Below are 21,835 nucleotides of genomic sequence, written 5' to 3' on the forward strand. Positions count from 1 at the left end.
ACATTATATACTGAGGAAGAGTCTCACTGCAATAAGTATAAAGTGTAGCTTTTTAAGTTGACTTTAGTTGCTTCATTTTCCATAACAAACCACCAACACACTCAAACTCGCGCACGCGCGCACACACACACACACACACACACACACACACACACACACACACACACACACACACACACACACACACACATGGATCATTAGATTCTTTAGTACCAGAGTCTGTGTTACCTTTTACACCTGAAAGTGATACAGGGAGAGCCTTTAGTTTCAGGGAAAGAGGATGTTTGTGTTTCCTGTTCCAGTGCATGAAATGTCTTTAATTTCAGAGCTGGTTCATGGAGAAGTTCACACGGGGGTGTGGACATGGTTCTCTGTAACGACCTCTGTGGGGAACGAGTATGGGCAGATCAGGTACCAAATGTAATCTGGTAAAAAGCTCAATGATACTGATTACTGTTTTACTTCATAGTAACAACTCAATTCAACTGAAACTGTATGTATTTCACATTTAACATGACCATGTCAAGTACTGTAATGAAACAAACGGAACAATGCAATATAAACAGACATTAGCATACAATGAGATAAGGCAGCACACACGCACGCGCACACACACACACACACACACACACACACACACACACACACACACACACACACACACACACACACACACACACACACACACACACACACACAAAAAATGAAAATACACACACAAAATTGGTATTCCGACCTGAACATTGGAGAGACAGTTAGACCCGTTACTGTTAACACACACTCTATAGGGCATAGCAGTGGCGGCCATTTTCTGGTTCCACTTCAAAATAGTCAATGCATTTTTCCCATTGACATTTCCAAAAAATATCAATTAATCAATTAATTTAAGCCTAGAATCAAGCCATCCAGGGTCCTGGTGAATCATTACCATAAAACATTGTTTTCCTGTTTTTTTACTTTATCTTTAATTATATGATATACTATATTTAATAAATACCATTTGTTTTGCCGTTTTCAAAAATGTTTTTTCACAGAATCAAACGTTTTATGGTCATGATTCACCAGGACCCTGGACGGCTTGATTCTAGGCTTAAAATAATTGATATAAATATTTTTGGAAATGTCAATTTCCAAAGGGGTGACAGCCGTCAATATTGAGGGAGAAGTTATGAGTGGGGCGGGTGAGGGCATCTGGTCCGATGATGAGAATTTCAGATTTATTGCAATTGGGTTTGAGGAAGTTTTTTTGCATCCAGGACTTTATGTCAGTCAGACAGGAGGTGAGGGTGGAGATGGTGGTAGCAGTGATGGTTTTGGAGGGGAGATAGAGCTGTGTGTCATCTGCGTAGCAATGGAAACCGAGGCCGTGGTGACGAAGGATTTGTCCGAGGGGGAGGATGTAGAGAATAAACAGGAGGGGGCCAAGCACTGAGCCCTGGGGGACACCGTGGGTGACAGAGGTTGTGGTGGATTAGGAGTTATTTATGGAAATGAAATGATGTCTGTCGGAGAGGTAGGATGTAAACCAGGAGAGGACAGTACCGGTGATTCCAAGGGTGGTTTTGAGGCGTGAGAGGAGTATGGAGTGGTTGATGGTGTCAAAAGCAGCACTGAGGTCAAGGAGGATGAGGATGTTGAGTGAACTGGAGTCGCAGGAGAGCAGGAGGTCGTTGGTGACTTTGATGAGGGCAGTCTCTGTACTGTGTTTGGAGCGGAAGCCGGATTGGACATTTTCGAAGAGGTTATTGGATTCCAGGTAGGTGGTGATTTGAGTGGCGACAACACGTTCCAGGATTTTGTACAGAAAAGGTAGGTTGGATATGGGCCGGTAGTTGTTGGGGGAGTCGGGGTCGAGACCATTTTTTTGGGGTGTGACGGCGGCGAGCTTTAGAGGAGCGGGGACAGAACCAGAGGAGAGAGAGAGGCGTTGACAGTTTTGGTAATGAGTTGGGAGAGAGTGGGGAGGCAGTCCTTGAGGAGGGAAGTGGGGAGGGGGTCCAGTGAGCGGGTTGAGGACTTCATGCTCATTATAACAGAGGAGAGGTCAGATGGGGTTATGTCGAGGAATGTGGAGAAGAAAATAGCAGATCTAGAAGCTCACAACACGCGTTGTGAGCTTGTAGATCTACTATTTTCAAAATATATGAGCGCTTATGCGAGAGCATTTTAGGAAGGTTGGACCGGCGCAGTAGCGCCGCTGTTATCTTTTCATGGCCACCGGGAGATCAGACATTTAACCCACGGTCCAACACACACCAGCCTTCATCCATTAATGTTCTCTACAGGCTATTTCTCATTAACGCGGCACAGCACGGGACTCGCCCGTCCGAGTCTAACTAGGAAATAGGAATATCCTACATGACTGCTTTATTTTAACTCGAACGCGCACTGCTCAGTATGGGTTAAATAAATTAATATACAAACGTATTCCATTCATGGTGATGTGGTATCATAATCTGTCTTTCATGTAAGCTTCTAGCCTACTTGATTGTTAAAGATTGTACCGTTTGTGTGTGTGTGTGTGTGTGTGTGTGTGTGTGTGTGTGTGTGTGTGTGTGTGTGTGTGTGTGTGTGTGTGTGTGTGTGTGTGTGTGTGTGTGTGAGTGTGTGTGTGTGTGTACGCGGGCCATAGTGTTTAACAGAGTGTATTGTAACACTGTGTTACATAGACTGTCTATAATGAATGTACTTTTAAATAAGTGTAACACTTTGTAATACTGTATACTCTGTGTAACACTACTGTAGTTGCTCCATATGTGTGACATTCAGTTTGTTGAGCAGCCGTGTTGATAATGAACTTTAACCTTAAACCTCCCATCATGTCTCAACTGAAAGCTTTTAATTAATTAAAACATTTTACTTTATAAACATATTTATTTGTTTCTGTCTTTCATTCTAACTGTTTTTCTTCAAAATTCACTGCCATCGTCTCCCCGGAAACAGATGATGTAACATCATATCTTTAATCTGATTGGCTGATTCTTCTAGACTAAATAACGAGTCCTCCTTCATTCTCTTTCAGACTCCAGAACTTCTCTTGAGGTAAACATGTGTTTATTCTGATCTGTTTATTCTGATCTATTAAATTCAGTTTAGTTTTGATCAGTGTTGATGAAGATTACAGCCACCCTCCTCATCCTCTCCTCTGTACTTCATGTCAAAGCGATCCCAGGAAGTAAGTACATTATATTTATGTTATTATATAATATATACATTTATATCTACTGTTATTATATAAAACCAGATATGAACAATGCACAATACAAACAAATGATGTGACACACACACACGCACGCACGCACGCGCGCGCGCGCACACACACACACACACACACACACACACACACACACACACACACACACACACACACACACACACACACACACACACACACACACACACACACCTCTCATGTGACACTTTGATCACATGACCACTGTGTTTTAAAGACATTTGATGGTTTCAGCAGTGAGATGTAATGAGGCTTGAATTGATGTTTAATGAACATGAACCAGCAACGCTGAAAACACACACACACACACACACACACACACACACACACACACACACACACACACACACACACACACACACACACACACACACACACACACCTCTGAAGTAACACTTTGATCACATGACGTGATGGTATCATCAGTGAGATGTAATGAGGCTTGGATTAGAGGAGCGTCTGTGAGTTCAGTTTACAGAGGTTCCCGGTTTGATCCCTGACTCCTCCTGGCTTCATGTTGAAGTGTCCTTGAGCAAGGCACTGAACCCCTAACTGCTTCTGATGAATGTGAGAATGTGGAACACCTTAGTTTAACATTATTAAAAGTAAATGAATACTTAATAGAGTTTTACTGCAGCGTTCTAATCCAGTCCTATATTGCACTGATCAGAGCAATGGTCTCTGAATTATGACCATATGAAGTGTTAAACACTGTGTAACACTGTGTAACACTACTGTAGTTGCTCCATATGTGTGACATTCAGTTTGTTTGGTGTCATCATGTTGTACACAGAGTTAAATGAGGACACATTTCACATCATGTGTAAATGTACACAGACAAATACTCCAACTAATTACATTATTTATTTGATTAATAGTTAAAATATTTAATCACTTCAATCTGAAGTGATGAACTTTAACGTTTAACCTCCTATCATGTCTCATCTGAAAGATTTTAATTAATTACAACATTTTACTTTATAAGCATATTTCTGTCTTTCTTTATTTCATTCTAACTATATATTTCTTAAAAAATCCCAACCACTGTCTTCCCGGTCACAGATGATGTAACATCATATCTTTAATCTGATTGGCTCATTTGTCGAAACTACAGAACGAGTTCTCCTTCATTCTCTTTCAGTAAACATCTGTTTATTCTGATCTGTTTATTCTGATCTGTAGATTCTGATAAGTTTATTCTCATTTATTAAACTCAGTTCAGTTCTGATCAGTGATGATGAAGATTACAGCCACCCTCCTCATCCTCTCCTCTGTACTTCATGTCAAAGCGATCCCAGGAAGTAAGTACATTATATTTATGTTATTATATTAAAGATACTGTTATACTCTTATTATATAAAATATGCATTCATAGATGTACTCTTGTTATATATAATACATGTGTATTTATGTTTATATTATTAAACATATATTGTTATACATACTTTAACTTTTGATAAATGACATATTTTTTCATATAAATAAACATTATGTCTGTTGATTATATACTGAATAACATACTGTTATATTGATATATCAAATATACATATAGTTTATTCATAGTGTTATTATTTATAATACCATTGGTAAGCGATAGCTCAGCCTCAAGGCCTGAACCAACAGGCTTTGGATCAATTATTTTACACTGTGCAACCTGACTTATGAACAATACACACTAACACACACACACACACACACAGACACACACACACACACACACGCACGCACGCACGCACGCACGCACGCACACGCTCACACACACACGCTCACACACACACACACACACACACACACACACACACACACACACACACACACACACACACACACACACACGCTGATTTTAACCTTTCATTATATTAAATTATCAGTGATGTAAAGTAACTAAGTACATTTACTTAAGTACAATTTTGAGGTATTTTTACTTTACTGGAGTACTTCCAATGTTCAGTATTTTAACTTCTACCCCACTACATTTCAGAGGCAAATATTATACTTTTACTCCACTAAAATTATTTGAAAACTTTAGTTACTAGTTACTTTGTAGATTTTGATTACAAAACATACGCCTCAGCCCTATATACATTTAGACCATTAGAAAATAGCAGATCTAAAAATAGCAGATCTACAAGCTCACAATGTGACGCATTGTGAGCTTGTAGATCTGCTATTTTCAATAAAACTTGTGAAATGGGACTTTCTGCATAATGCGTACTTTCTCCTTTTGGTACTTTAAGTACATTTTGACACCAATACTTTTGTACTTTTACTCAAGTAAATTAAAAATTCTGGACTACATTCTACAATTCTACATTGCAGTATACTTTTGCTTAAGTAAAACATTAGTACTCTTTCCACCACTATATATTATATCATATAATGTTATGTTCACATCCTGAAATAAATCATTATGAATCTGTTTCATAATATTATAAAAACATTTAAATCTGTTGAATAAAATGTTTGACAGGAATATACTTCTAATATTCACCTTTAGAACCAAACATGACTGTTTAACATGATGATGATGATGATGATGATGATGATGATGATGATGAGGATGATGATGATGATTGTTATTTGTATTTAATGTCATCTTTGTTTTATTTCCAGTGTTCCATGAGTACATTGATCTCATTGGCTGTTCAGACACAGTTAAAGACTCATATAAAGAGTGGATGTATGCACTGGATGGTGAAGTGTTGTTCTACGCAGACTACAACAAAGGGAAGGGGGTGGAGCCTCAGCCCCCGTTTGTAGATCATATCACCTTCACAGGAGGTTATGCAGAAGCTGTGGGTGAGCAGCACCACTGCAAATTCAACCTGGACACCATTCTCACTGCCTTGAAGAAACCACCAGTGAAAGGTACATGAATACTATGAACACAATAGTTATTAACTAAAACGGTTGAATATATTTAACATTAATGAAAATGTTTAACCCATTCAATCGGGGAACACATATCTGTCATTTTAGATTTCTTTGGCTGTTCAAAAATAGCAGATCTACAAGCTCATAGCGCGGCACCGAGTGCTGCGCTATGAGCTTGTATATCTGCTATCTTTGGAAAAAAAAAAACATGACAAAAATTTGAGAACCACAGATATTATAGCAACATACGTTCTTTGTTTTTTTTACTGTTAGGATTTAAAAGACATTTGTAGAATCCCCAGAAGCAAAGATTTGAGTTACAAATGTTTGCTTTAAATAAAATATATATATCCAAAGATTTGCGCAAACTTTCATGATTTTTCAAAAATAGCAGATCTACAAGCTTGCTGACCATAGCTCGGCACACACACACACACACGCACGCACGCACGCACGCACGCACGCACGCACACACACACACACACACACACACACACACACACACACACACACACACACACTTAATTTCTTTATTTGGATTTTAAATTAAAATACATGAATCATATCAAATACAGTTAAAACAGTTACCATCAAAATGAAACATGTGAAAATGTATTCATATTGTGATATTTCATGTCTCTCTCAAAATAACAACCTTTCTGTGAGTGTTATCTCTGTTATCCTGGAAATACATGATGGGGTCTGACAGACAGACAGACAGACAGACAGACAGACAGACAGACAGACAGACAGACAGACAGACAGACAGAGTCTGTGTTTACTCAGCCACTGTAGAAAACTGGATAAATAGTGAAACAACACTTAACTGTTAGCTCAATTACATTGTATTTAAGATATTGAAAACATTTTGATGCCAGATTTCACATCCTGAACCTATTTTAGACTTTATGTAGTGACATACAGTATTTGGCCGATAGGGGGCAGTTAGCCTAGTGATGATATTATACAGATGATAATAAAACTGAACATTAATGACATTTTTAATTGTCTATTTCCAGATGGATATGTGTTCTATGTGGCTGCCCGCTGTGTGTTTAACTCCAGTGAGCTGAAGGACATACAGTACATATACTCACTGAATTTCGATGGTGATGAGTTCCTCAGATTTGACAGTAGAGTAGATCAGTGGGTTGGATACACTGAGTTTGGTGTGAAGCAGGCAGAGGGCTTCAATAAAGATCCTGGAATACTGGCTTATAGGAGAGCAGCACGAGAGGCATTCTGCAAACCCAACATTGAGCTCTACTACTCCTCTGTTCTGAACAAGAGAGGTGAGCTGATCTCAGAGCAGCACTCAACACTCATCACCTCATAAACTATAACATGACATCATAATAAATCATTCTATCATTCTATTCAAAGCAGATATAAAAGCTCATAGCGGGCACCGAGTGCCGTGCTATGAGCTTGTAGATCGGCTTTTTTTGAAAAATCGTGAAAATTATAATAAACTAGACCATACCCGGTCGACGCATCCGTGGGGGGATATGCGCACATGATCTGGCAACCCGGGAGGCAGTTCGTCCCATAGCTAGGCAGCCCCGTAACCATGGCGACAGTGTTTGACACAAAAACGCTAATAAGAAGCTGAGATTTGATGAAATTGAAAAACGGGCTTCACGGTTAAGTTCAGATGGTAATGGTCAATGGCTGTGTGCAAAATCAGAGCAATTGGTCCAGCCACTGAGGAGAACCGGGTAGCTTCACCTACTCACTCACTCACTCACTCACCACTACGGACAGAGGTTACTAGAATTATAGTAGGATATATTTTTAAAGTGAACATTTGTAACTCGAATCTTTGCTTCTGGGGGTCCCTGGAACAACATTTTTGACAAATATTAGCTTTAAAAATATATATATTTAAAGATTTGCACACATTTTCACGATTTTTAAAAACATTGCAGATCTACAAGCTCATAGCGCAGCACTCGGTGCCGCGCTATGAGCTAGTATGGTATACTATGAGCTATTATGGTATACTATGAGCTAGTATGGTATACTATGAGCTAGTATGGTATACAATAATAATAATAATTATAATAATAATAATAATAATAATAATAAGGGTAATAATAATAATAATAATAATAATAAGGGTAATAATAATAATAATGATAATAATAATAATAAGGGTAATAATAATAATAATAATAATAATAATAATAACTAGACGCGTCGCAATTGGCAATTGCAAAGTGTGGTTGCGCCGACGCCGGTCGGGACTCGAGTAATACGCCGGGAGGAATACCGTCGGAGACTGCGGCAATTACATTTTCACGTCACTCCTGAGATCGCTTGCGTTTCATTTTGAGAGGATTGATCCCCCAAAAATCATGTTTTTGCATCAAGCGGCGACATTTTGCGCATTTGTGGCGCCCCCTATGGGTCAAAGTGGAAATGCTTTTGGGGATTGGTTTAGTATACCACTCTTGACATGTGATTCAAATTTGGGATTGACCGGACGTTTCGTTCGTGATTTTTGGCATTTTTTGTCAAACGGGCCCCTCCCGCTAACTTTGGAAGCCATTTACGGACGAACGGTATGGACTATCAAAATGCCGCTTGGATAGGTATGTCGCATGGGTCCAGAGATCGCGTGTACCGATTTTTGTGAGATTTGGAAAAAAAAAATAGGAAAAGGAGCAAAAAGTGTGTTTTGAAGAAAATTCAAAATGGCGGAAAATCTATCCTGACGCAAATGGGCGTGGCCTATATGGGGAGCTGCGTAATGACCCAAGGAATCTAGGGAAAAAGAAATTTTGATTTTACGACCTACGGTTCAAGAGTTATAGGCCAAAAGGTAAAGTGGGCTGTTATAGCGCCACCATGTGGCCGACTGGTGTGATTATTTTCATAATAATTTCGCAAAAAACTATTAACCTCCCTTCCAAATCTTGTAACTGTAGCCCTTACGGTTTCCGAGAAAAAAATACTTGAATGGGAGTTTTTGCAATTCCCATTAAAGTGGATGGGGAAATTTAATGCACAAATAAATCAATATCAAAAAATCTATCATGACGCAAATGGGCGTGGCCTATATGGGGAGATGCGTAATGACCCAAGGAATCTAGGGGGAAAGAAATTTTGATTTTACGACCTACGGTTCAAGAGTTAGAGGCCAAAAGGTAAAGTGGGCTGTTATAGCGCCACCATAAGGCCGAATGGTTTAATTATTTTTTCAATAATTTCGGACAATATTATGAACCTCCCCTCCAAATCTGGTAACTCTAGCTCTTACGGTTTCTGAGAAAAAATACTTGAATTTGAGTTTTTTCACTTTTATATTCAAGTGGATGGGGAAATTTAATGCACTAATAAATCAATATCAATTAAGCTATTCAACCAATCTCTTAGCCCTATACAAGCGCACGATTCCCGATTTAGACGGTCATTTTGATATATGGCACAACATTGGGGGATAAAAACTGTGGGAGGAGATGCGTCTGAAAAAAAGTTTATCTATAAATAAAGATATAAAGTGTATAGAGTACTATAGTCTGGTTGCCCTGTTGGGCAACCACACTAACTAGACGCGTCGCAATTCCGGGGAAATTGCAGAGTGTGGTTGCGCCGACGCGGTCGGGACTCCAGTAATACGCCGGGAGGAATACCGTCGGAGACTGCGCCAATTACATCGTCACGTCACTCCTGAGATCGCCTGCGTTTCATTTTGAGAGGATTGATCCCCCCAAAATCATGTTTTTGCATCAAACGGTTACGTTTCGAGCATTCGTGGCGCCCCCTATGGGTCAAAGTGGAAATGCTTTTGGGGATTGGTTTAGTATACCACCTTCGACATGTGATTCAAATTTGGGATTGACCGGACGTTTTGTTCGTGATTTATGGCATTTTTGGTCAAACGGGCCCCTCCCGCTAACTTTGGAAGCCATTTGCGGACGGACGGTACGGACTATCAAAATTCCGCTTGGAAAGGTTTATCGCATGGGTCCATAGATCACGTGTACCGATTTGTGTGAGATTTGGAAAAAAATTGAAGGAAAAGGAGCAAAAAGTGTGTTTTGAAGAAAATTCAAAATGGCGGAAAAACTATCCTGACGCAAATGGGCGTGGCCTATATGGGAAGATGCGTCGTGACCCAAGGAATCCAGGGAAAAAGAAATTTTGATTTTACGACCTACGGTTCAAGAGTTATAGGCCAAAAGGTAAAGGGGGCTGTTATAGCGCCACCATGTGGCCGACTGGTGTGATTATTTTTTTAATAATTTTTCAAAAAACTATTAACCTCCCCTCCAAGTTTTGTAACTGTAGCCCTTACGGTTTCCGAGAAAAAAATACTTGAATGGGAGTTTTTGCAATTCCCATTAAAGTGGATGGGGAAATTTAATGCAGAAATAAATCAATATCAAAAAATCTATCCTGACGCAAATGGGCGTGGCCTATATGGGGAGATGCAGAGTGACCCAAGGAATCCAGGTGAAAAGAAATTTTGATTTTCGGACCTACGGTTCAAGAGTTACAGGCCAAAACGTAAAGGGGGCTGTTATAGCGCCACCATGAGGCCGAATGGTGTGATATTTTTTTCAATAATTTGGGACTTAATTATGAATTATCCCTCCAAATCTGATAACTCTAGCTCTTACGGTTTCTGAGAAAAAAATACTTGAATTTGAGTTTTTTCACTTTTCCATTAAAGCGGATGGGGACATTTAATGGCACAAATAAATTAATATCAATTAAACTATTCAACCAATCTCTTAGCCCTATACACGCGCACGATTCCCGTTCAAGACGGTAATTTTGATATATGGCACAACATTAGGGTATAAAAACTGTGGGAGGAGATGCGGTTTGAAAAAAGTTAATCTATAAAGATGGAAAGAAAGCTATAGAGTACTATAGTCTGGTTGCCCTGTTGGGCAACCACACTAACTAGACGCGTCGCAATTCCGGGGAAATTGCAGAGTGTGGTTGCGCCGACGCCGGTCGCGGGTCGCGGCCGCCGGGACTCGAGGAATACGCCGGGAGGAATAACGTCGGAGGCTGCGCCAATTACATTGTGTCGTCACTCCTGAGATCGCTTGCGTTTCATTTTGAGAGGATTGATCCCCCCAAAAATCATGTTTTTGCATCGAACGGTTACATTTTGCGCATTTGTGGCGCCCCCTATGGATCAAAGTGGAAATGCTTTTGGGGATTTGTTGAGTAAACCACCCTCGACATGTGATTCAAATCTGGGATCGATTGGACGTTTCGTTCGTGTTTTTTGGCATTCTTTGTAAAACGGGCCCCTCCCGCTAACTTTGGAAGCCAATTACGGACGAACGGTAAGGACTATCAATATGCCGTTTGGATATATTCATCGCATGGGTCCATAGATCATGTGTACCGATTTGTGTGAGATTTGGACCCAATTTGAAGGAAAAGGAGCAAAAAGTGTGTTTTGAAGAAAATTCAAAATGGCGGAAAATTTATCCAGACGCAAATGGGCGTGGCCTATATGGGGAGATGCGTCGTGACCCAAGGAATCCAGGGAAAAATAATTTTTGATTTTACGACCTACGGTTCAAGAGTTATAGGCCAAAAGGTAAAGTGGGCTGTTATAGCGCCACCATGTGGCCGACTGGTGTGATTATTTTCTTAATAATTTTGCAAAAAACTATTAACCTCCCCTCCAAGTCTTGTAACTGTAGCCCTTACGGTTTCCGAGAAAAAAATACTTGAATGGGAGTTTTTGCAATTCCCATTAAAGTGGATGGGGAAATTTAATGCAGAAATAAATCAATATCAAAAAATCTATCCTGACGCAAATGGGCGTGGCCTATATGGGGAGATGCGTAGTGACCCAAGGAATCCAGGTGAAAAGAAATTTTGATTTTAGGACCTACGGTTCAAGAGTTACGGGCCAAAACGTAAAGGGGGCTGTTATAGCGCCACCATGAGGCCGAATGGTGTGATATTTGTTTCAATAATTTCGGACTTAATTATAAATTAACCCTTCCAAATCTGATAACTCTAGCTGTTAAGGTTTCTGAGAAAAAAATACTTGAATTTGAGTTTTTTCACTTTTACATTAAAGTGGATGGGGAAATTTAATGCACTAATAAATTAATATCAATTAAACTATTCAACCAATCTCTTAGCCCTATACACGCGCACGATTCCCGATTTAGACGGTCATTTTGATATGTGGCACGACATTGGGGGATAAAAACTGTGGGAGGAGATGCGCTCTAAAGTATTGTTTATCTATAAATAAAGAAACTAGACGCGTCGCAATTCCGGGGAAATTGCAGAGTGTGGTTGCGCCGACGCGGTCGGGACTCCAGTAATACGCCGGGAGGAATACCGTCGGAGACTGCGCCAATTACATCGTGACGTCACTCCTGAGATCGCCTGCGTTTCATTTTGAGAGGATTGATCCCCCAAAAAGCATGTTTTTGCATCAAGCGGTTACATTTCGAGCATTCGTGGCGCCCCCTATGGATCAAAGTAGAAATGCTTTTGGGGATTGGTTTAGTATACCACCCTCGACATGTGATTCAAATTTGGGATTGACCGGACGTCTTGTTCGTGATTTATGGCATTTTTGGTCAAACGGGCCCCTCCCGCTAACTTTGGAAGCCATTTACGGACGGACGGTACGGACTATCAAAATTCCGCTTGGATAGGTTTATCGCATGGGTCCATAGATCACGTGTACCGATTTGTGTGAGATTTGGAAAAAAATTGAAGGAAAAGGAGGAAAAAGTGTGTTTTGAAGAAAATTCAAAATGGCGGAAAATCTATCCTGACGCAAATGGGCGTGGCCTATATGGGAAGATGCGTCGTGACCCAAGGAATCCAGGGAAAAAGACATTTTGATTTTACGACCTACGGTTCAAGAGTTATAGGCCAAAAGGTAAAGGGGGCTGTTATAGCGCCACCATGTGGCCGACTGGTGTGATTATTTTCTTAATAATTTTTCAAAAAACTATTAACCTTCCCTCCAAGTTTTGTAACTGTAGCCCCTACGGTTTCCGAGAAAAAAATACTTGAATGGGAGTTTTTGCAATTCCCATTAAAGTGGATGGGGAAATTTAATGCACTAATAAATCAATATCAAAAAATCTATCCTGACGCAAATGGGCGTGGCCTATATGGGGAGATGCGTAGTGACCCAAGGAATCCAGGTGAAAAGAAATTTTGATTTTCGGACCTACGGTTCAAGAGTTACAGTCCAAAACGTAAAGGGGGCTGTTATAGCGCCACCATGAAGCCGAAAGGTGTGATATTTTTTTCAATAATTTCGGACAATATTATGAATTATCCCTCCAAATCTGATAACTGTAGTTCTTACGGTTTCTGAGAAAAAAATACTTGAATTTGAGTTTTTTCACTTTTCCATTAAAGTGGATGGGGACATTTAATGGCACTAATAAATTAATATCAATTAAACTATTCAACCAATCTCTTAGCCCTATACACGCGCACGATTCCCGATTTAGACGGTCATTTTGATATATGGCACAACATTAGGGGATAAAAACTGTGGGAGAAATAGCGGTTCGAAATATTGTTTATCTCAGTTTATCAATAACAATAGTCTGGTTGCCCTGTTGGGCAACCACACTAACTAGACGCGTCGCAATTCCGGGGAAATTGCAGAGTGTGGTTGCGCCGACGCCGGTCGCGGGTCGCGGCCGCCGGGACTCGAGGAATACGCCGGGAGGAATAACGTCGGAGGCTGCGCCAATTACATCGTGTCGTCACTCCTGAGATCGCTTGCGTTTCATTTTGAGAGGATCGATCCCCCCAAAATAAGGTTTTTGCATCAAACGGTTACATTTTGAGCATTCGTGGCGCCCCCTATGGATCAAAGTAGAAATGCTTTTGGGGATTGGTTTAGTATACCACCCTCGACATGTGATTCAAATTTGGGATTGACCGGACGTTTCGTTCGTGATTTATGGCATTTTTGGTCAAACGGGCCCCTCCCGCTAACTTTGGAAGCCATTTACGGACGAACGGTAAGGACAATCAAAATGCCGTTTGGATATCTTTACCGCATGGGTCCATAGATCATGTGTACCGATTTGTGTGAGATTAGGACAAAATTTGAAGGAAGAGGAGCAAAAAGTGTGTTTTGAAGGATATTCAAAATGGCGGAAAATCCATCCTGACGCAAATGGGCGTGGCCTATATGGGGAGATGCGTCGGGACCCAAGGAATCCAGGTGAAAAGAAATTTTTATTTTACGAGCTACGGTTCAAGAGTTATAGGCCAAAAGGTAAAGTGGGCTGTTATAGCGCCACCATGTGGCCGATTGGTGTAATTATTTTTCTAATAATTTTGGACTAAATTATGAACCTCCCTTCCAAATGTGGTAACTGTAGCTCTTACGGTTTCTGAGAAAAAAATACTTGAATGGGAGTTTTTGCAATTCCCATTAAAGTGGATGGGGAAATTTAATGCACTAATAAATCAATATCAAAAAATCTATCCTGACGCAAATGGACGTGACCTATATGGGGAGATGCGTCGTGACCCAAGGAATCCAGGTGAAAAGAAATTTTGATTTTAGGACCTACGGTTCAAGAGTTATAGGCTAAAAGGTAAAGTGGGCTGTTATAGCGCCACCATGAGGCCGAATGGTTTAATTATTTTTTCGATAATTTCGGATAATATTATGAACCTTCCCTCCGAATTTGGTAGCTCTAGCTCTTACGGTTTCTGAGAAAAAAATACTTGAATGTGATTTTTTTCACTTTTACATTAAAGTGGATGGGGAAATTTAATGCACTAATAAATCAATATCAATTAAACTATTTAACCAATCTCTTAGCCCTATACACGCGCACGATTCCCGATTTAGACGGTCATTTTGATATATGGCACAACATTAGGGGATAAAAACTGTGGGAGGAGATGCGCTCTAAAGTATTGTTTATCTATAAATAAAGAAATAAACTAGACGCGTCGCAATTCCGGGGAAATTGCAGAGTGTGGTTGCGCCGACGCCGGTCGCGGGTCGCGGCCGCCGGGACTCGAGGAATACGCCGGGAGGAATAACGTCGGAGGCTGCGCCAATTACATTGTGTCGTCACTCCTGAGATCGCTTGCGTTTCATTTTGAGAGGATTGTTCCCCCCAAAAATCATGTTTTTGCATCGAACGGTTACATTTTGCGCATTTGTGGCGCCCCCTATGGGTCAAAGTGGAAATGCTTTTGGGGATTTGTTGAGTAAACCACCCTCGACATGTGATTCAAATCTGGGATCGATTGGACGTTTCGTTCGTGATTTTTGGCATTCTTTGTAAAACGGGCCCCTCCCGCTAACTTTGGAAGCCAATTACGGACGAGCGGTAAGGACTATCAAAATGCCATTTGGATATCTTTATCGCATGGGTCCATAGATCATGTGTACCGATTTGTGTGAGATTTGGAAAAAAATTGTAGGAAAAGGAGCAAAAAGTGAGTTTTGAAGAAAATTCAAAATGGCGGAAAATCTATCCTGACGCAAATGGGCGTGGCCTACATGGGGAGATGCGTCGTGACCCAAGGAATCCAGGTGAAAAGAAATTTTGATTTTCGGACCTACGGTTCAAGAGTTACAGGCCAAAACGTAAAGGGGGCTGTTATAGCGCCACCATGAGGCCGAATGGTGTGATATTTTTTTAAATAATTTCGGAGAAAATTATGAACCTCCCCTCCAAATGTGGTAACTCTAGCTCTTACGGTTTCTGAGAAAAAAATACTTGAATTTGATTTTTTTCACTTTTCCATTAAAGCGGATGGGGGAAATTTAATGCACTAATAAATTAATATCAATTAAACTATTTAACCAATGTCTTAGCCCTATACACGCGCACGATTCCCGATTTAGACGGTCATTCTGACATATGGCACGAGTGTGTGCTGGCAAAACTGTGGGAGGAGTTAAGGTCTGAAGTTTAACATTGATCAGGAACAATGTTAACACTAGACGCGTCGCAATTCCGGGGAAATTGCAGAGTGTGGTTGCGCCGACGCCGGTCGCGGGTCGCGGCCGCCGGGACTCGAGGAATACGCCGGGAGGAATAACGTCGGAGGCTGCGCCAATTACATTGTGTCGTCACTCCTGAGATCGCTTGCGTTTCATTTTGAGAGGATTGTTCCCCCCAAAAATCATGTTTTTGCATCGAACGGTTACATTTTGCGCATTTGTGGCGCCCCCTATGGGTCAAAGTGGAAATGCTTTTGGGGATTTGTTGAGTAAACCACCCTCGACATGTGATTCAAATCTGGGATCGATTGGACGTTTCGTTCGTGATTTTTGGCATTCTTTGTAAAACGGGCCCCTCCCGCTAACTTTGGAAGCCAATTACGGACGAGCGGTAAGGACTATCAAAATGCCATTTGGATATCTTTATCGCATGGGTCCATAGATCATGTGTACCGATTTGTGTGAGATTTGGAAAAAAATTGTAGGAAAAGGAGCAAAAAGTGTGTTTTGAAGAAAATTCAAAATGGCGGAAAATCTATCCTGACGCAAATGGGCGTGGCCTATATGGGGAGATGCGTCGTGACCCAAGGAATCCAGGTGAAAAGAAATTTTGATTGTAGGACCTATGGTTCAAGAGTTACAGGCCAAAACGTCAAGGGGGCTGTTATAGCGCCACCATGAGGCCGAATGGTGTGATATTTTTTTAAATAATTTCGGAGAAAATTATGAACCTCCCCTCCAAATGTGGTAACTCTAGCTCTTACGGTTTCTGAGAAAAAAATACTTGAATTTGATTTTTTTCACTTTTCCATTAAAGCGGATGGGGGAAATTTAATGCACTAATAAATTAATATCAATTAAACTATTTAACCAATCTCTTAGCCCTATACACGCGCACGATTCCCGATTTAGACGGTCATTTTGACATATGGCACGAGTGTGTGCTGGCAAAACTGTGGGAGGAGTTAAGGTCTGAAGTTTAACATTGATCAGGAACAATGTTAACACTAGACGCGTCGCAATTCCGGGGAAATTGCAGAGTGTGGTTGCGCCGACGCGGTCGGGACTCCAGTAATACGGCGGGAGGAATACCGTCGGAGACTGCGCCAATTACATCGTCACGTCACTCCTGAGATCGCCTGCGTTGCATTTTGAGAGGATTGATCCCCCAAAAATCATGTTTTTGCATCAAACGGTTACATTTCGAGCATTCGTGGCGCCCCCTATCGATCAAAGTGGAAATGCTTTTGGGGATTGGTTTAGTATACCACCCTCGACATGTGATTCAAATTTGGGATTGACCGGACGTTTCGTTCGTGATTTATGGCATTTTTGGTCAAACGGGCCCCTCCCGCTAATTTTGGAAGCCATTTACGGACGGACGGTAGGGACTATTTAAATTCCGCTTGGATAGGTTTATCGCATGGGTCCATAGATCACGTGTACCGATTTGTGTGAGATTTGGAAAAAAATTGAAGGAAAAGGAGCAAAAAGTGTGTTTTGAAGAAAATTCAAAATGGCGGAAAATCTATCCTGACGCAAATGGGCGTGGCCTATATGGGAAGATGCGTCGTGACCCAAGGAATCCAGGGAAAAAGAATTTTTGATTTTACGACCTACGGTTCAAGAGTTATAGGGCAAAAGGTAAAGTGGGCTGTTATAGCGCCACCATGTGGCCGACTGGTGTGATTCTTTTCATAATAATTTCGCAAAAAACTATTAACCTCCCCTCCAAATCTTGTAACTGTAGCCCTTACGGTTTCCGAGAAAAAAATACTTGAATGGGAGTTTTTGCAATTCCCATTAAAGTGGATGGGGAAATTTAATGCACTAATAAATCAATATCAAAAAATCTATCCTGACGCAAATGGGCGTGGCCTATATGGGGAGATGCGTCGTGACCCAAGGAATCCAGGTGAAAAGAAATTTTGATTTTAGGACCTACGGTTCAAGAGTTACGGGCCAAAACGTAAAGGGGGCTGTTATAGCGCCACCATGAGGCCGAATGGTGTGATATTTTGTTAAATAATTTGGGACTTAATTATAAATTATCCCTCCAAATCTGATAACTCTAGCTGTTAAGGTTTCTGAGAAAAAAATACTTGAATTTGAGTTTTTTGACTTTTACATTAAAGTGGATGGGGAAATTTAATGCACTAATAAATTAATATCAATTAAACTATTCAACCAATCTCTTAGCCCTATACACGCGCACGATTCCCGTTCAAGACGGTCATTTTGATATATGGCACGACATTAGAGTATAAAAACTGTGGGAGGAGATGCGGTTTGAAATAAAGTTAATCTATAAAGATGGAAACAAATAAATAAAGTGTATAGAGTACTATAGTCTGGTTGCCCTGTTGGGCAACCACACTAACTAGACGCGTCGCAATTTGCAATTGCAAAGTGTGGTTGCGCCGACGCCGGTCGGGACTCGAGCAATACGCCGGGAGGAATACCGTCGGAGACTGCGCCAATCACATTGTCACGTCACTCCTGAGATCGCTTGCGTTTCTTTTTGAAGGGACTGCCCCCCCCAAAAATCATGTTTTTGCATCAAACGGTGACATTTTGCGCATTTGTGGCGCCCCCTAAGGGTCAAAGTGGAAATGCTTTTGGGGACTCGTTGAGTAAACCACCCTCGACATGTGATTGAAATCTGGGATCGATTGGACGTTTTGTTTGTGATTTTTGACATTTTAGGTGAAACGGGTCCCTCCCGCTAACTTTGGAAACAATTTACGGACGAACGGTAAGGACTATCATAATGTCGTTTGGACAGGTTTATCGCAGGGGTCCATAGATCACGTGTACCGATTTGTGTGAGATATGGAAAAAAATTGAAGGAAAAGGAGCAAAAAGTGTGTTTTGAAGAAAATTCAAAATGGCGGGAAATCTATCCTGACGCAAATGGGCGTGCCCTATATGGGGAGATGCTTCGTGACCCAAGGAATCCAGGGGGAAAGAAATTTTGATTTTACGACCTACGGTTCAAGAGTTATAGGCCAAAAGGTAAAGTGGGCTGTTATAGCGACACCATGTGGTTGACTGGTGTGATTATTTTCTCAATAATTTTGCAAAAAACTATTAACCTTCCCTCAAAGTGTTGTAACTGTAGCCCTTACGATTTCGAAGAAATAAATACTTGAATGTGAGTCTTTGCATTTTCCCATTATAAGTCAATGGGGATTAATGAATTCACTAATAAATTAATATCAATTACACTATACAACCTATATCTTAGCAATATACAAGCGCACGATTCCCGGTGAAGCCGGTCATTTTGAGATATGGCACGAGTGTGTGCTGGGAAAAATGTGGGAGGAGTTAAGGTTTGAAGTTTAACATTGATCAGGAACAATGTTAACACTAGACGCGTCGCAATTCCGGGGAAATTGCAGAGTGTGGTTGCGCCGACGCCGGTCGCGGGCCGCGGCCCCCGGGACTCGAGGAATACGCCGGGAGGAATAACGTCGGAGGCTGCGCCAATTACATTGTGTCGTCACTCCTGAGATCGCTTGCGTTTCATTTTGAGAGGATCGATCCCCCCAAAATAAGGTTTTTGCATCAAACGGTTACATTTTGAGCATTCGTGGCGCCCCCTATGGATCAAAGTGGAAATGCTTATGGGGATTGGTTTAGTATACCACCCTCGACATGTGATTCAAATTTGGGATTGACTGGACGTTTCGTTCGTGATTTATGGCATTTTTGGTCAAACGGGCCCCTCCCGCTAACTTTGGAAGCCATTTACGGACGGACGGTACGGACTATCAAAATTCCGCTTGGATATGTTTATCGCATGGGTCCATAGATCACGTGTACCGATTTGTGTGAGATTTGGAAAAAAATTGAAGGAAAAGGAGCAAAAAGTGTGTTTTGAAGAAAATTCAAAATGGCGGAAAATCTATCCTGACGCAAATGGGCGTGGCCTATATGGGGAGATGCGTCGTGACCCAAGGAATCCAGGTGAAAAGAAATTTTGATTGTAGGACCTACGGTTCAAGAGTTACAGGCCAAAACGTCAAGGGGGCTGTTATAGCGCCACCATGAGGCCGAATGGTGTGATATTTTTTTAAATAATTTCGGAGAAAATTATGAACCTCCCCTCCAAATGTGGTAACTCTAGCTCTTACGGTTTCTGAGAAAAAAAATACTTGAATGTGATTTTTTTCACTTTTCCATTAAAGCGGATGGGGGAAATTTAATGCACTAATAAATTAATATCAATTAAACTATTTAACCAATCTCTTAGCCCTATACACGCGCACGATTCCCGATTTAGACGGTCATTTTGACATATGGCACGAGTGTGTGCTGGCAAAACTGTGGGAGGAGTTAAGGTCTGAAGTTTAACATTGATCAGGAACAATGTTAACACTAGACGCGTCGCAATTCCGGGGAAATTGCAGAGTGTGGTTGCGCCGACGCGGTCGGGACTCCAGTAATACGCCGGGAGGAATACCGTCGGCGACTGCGGCAATTACATCGTCACGTCACTCCTGAGATCGCCTGCGTTTCATTTTGAGAGGATTGATCCCCCAAAAATCATGTTTTTGCATCAAACGGTTACATTTCGAGCATTCGTGGCGCCCCCTATGGATCAAAGTGGAAATGCTTTTGGGGATTGGTTTAGTATACCACCCTCGACATGTGATTCGAATTTGGGATTGACCGGACGTTTTGTTCGTGATTTATGGCATTTTTGGTCAAACGGGCCCCTCCCGCTAACTTTGGAAGCCATTTACGGACGGACGGTACGGACTATCAAAATTCCGCTTGGATAGGTTTATCGCATGGGTCCATAGATCACGTGTACCGATTTGTGTGAGATTTGGAAAAAAAATTAAGGAAAAGGAGCAAAAAGTGTGTTTTGAAGAAAATGCAAAATGGCGGAAAATCTATCCTGACGCAAATGGGCGTGGCCTATATGGGAAGATGCGTCGTGACCCAAGGAATCCAGGGAAAAAGAAATTTTGATTTTACGACCTACGGTTCAAGAGTTATAGGCCAAAAGGTAAAGGGGGCTGTTATAGCGCCACCATGTGGCCGACTGGTGTGATTATTTTTTTAATAATTTTTCAAAAAACTATTAACCTCCCCACCAAGTTTTTTAACTGTAGCCTTTACGGTTTCCGAGAAAAAAATACTTGAATGGGAGTTTTCGCAATTCCCATTAAAGTGGATGGGGAAATTTAATGCACAAATAAATCAATATCAAAAAATCTATCCTGACGCAAATGGGCGTGGCCTATATGGGAAGATGCGTCGTGACCCAAGGAATCCAGGGAAAAAGAAATTTTGATTTTACGACCTACGGTTCAAGAGTTATAGGCCAAAAGGTAAAGGGGGCTGTTATAGCGCCACCATGTGGCCGACTGGTGTGATTATTTTCTTAATAATTTTGCAAAAAACTATTAACCTCCCCTCCAAGTTTTGTAACTTTAGGCCTTACGGTTTCCGAGAAAAAAATACTTGAATGGGAGTTTTTGCAATTCCCATTAAAGTGGATGGGGAAATTTAATGCACAAATAAATCAATATCAAAAAATCTATCCTGACGCAAATGGGCGTGGCCTATATGGGGAGATGCGTAGTGACCCAAGGAATCCAGGTGAAAAGAAATTTTGATTTTACGACCTACGGTTCAAGAGTTATAGGCCAAAAGGTAAAGGGGGCTGTTATAGCGCCACCATGTGGCCGACTGGTGTGATTATTTTTTTCAATAATTTTTCCAAAAACTATTAACCTCCCCACCAAGTTTTTTAACTGTAGCCTTTA

At 41.1% G+C, this 21,835-nt stretch overlaps 1 protein-coding gene across 1 annotated transcript in view; it reads left to right on the forward strand.

Annotated features, from left to right (window-relative positions):
* Window positions 1-4,449: 4,449 nt before the first annotated feature.
* Window positions 4,450-21,835, forward strand: part of LOC311044165 (H-2 class II histocompatibility antigen, E-Q beta chain-like) — a gene marked incomplete at its 3' end in the record, with an annotated part of 42,610 nt that continues 25,224 nt past the window's right edge. The window contains exons 1-3 of the mRNA XM_084055584.1: window positions 4,450-4,533; window positions 5,846-6,100; window positions 7,126-7,398. Coding sequence (XP_083911710.1) covers window positions 4,467-4,533; window positions 5,846-6,100; window positions 7,126-7,398 — 595 coding nt within the window. The 5' untranslated portion in view covers window positions 4,450-4,466. The remainder of the gene's footprint in view (window positions 4,534-5,845; window positions 6,101-7,125; window positions 7,399-21,835) is intronic.

The sequence above is a fragment of the Gymnoscopelus microlampas genome, assembly GCF_963454915.1.
Source record: "Gymnoscopelus microlampas genome assembly, chromosome: 4".
NCBI classification, from domain to species: domain Eukaryota; kingdom Metazoa; phylum Chordata; class Actinopteri; order Myctophiformes; family Myctophidae; genus Gymnoscopelus; species Gymnoscopelus microlampas.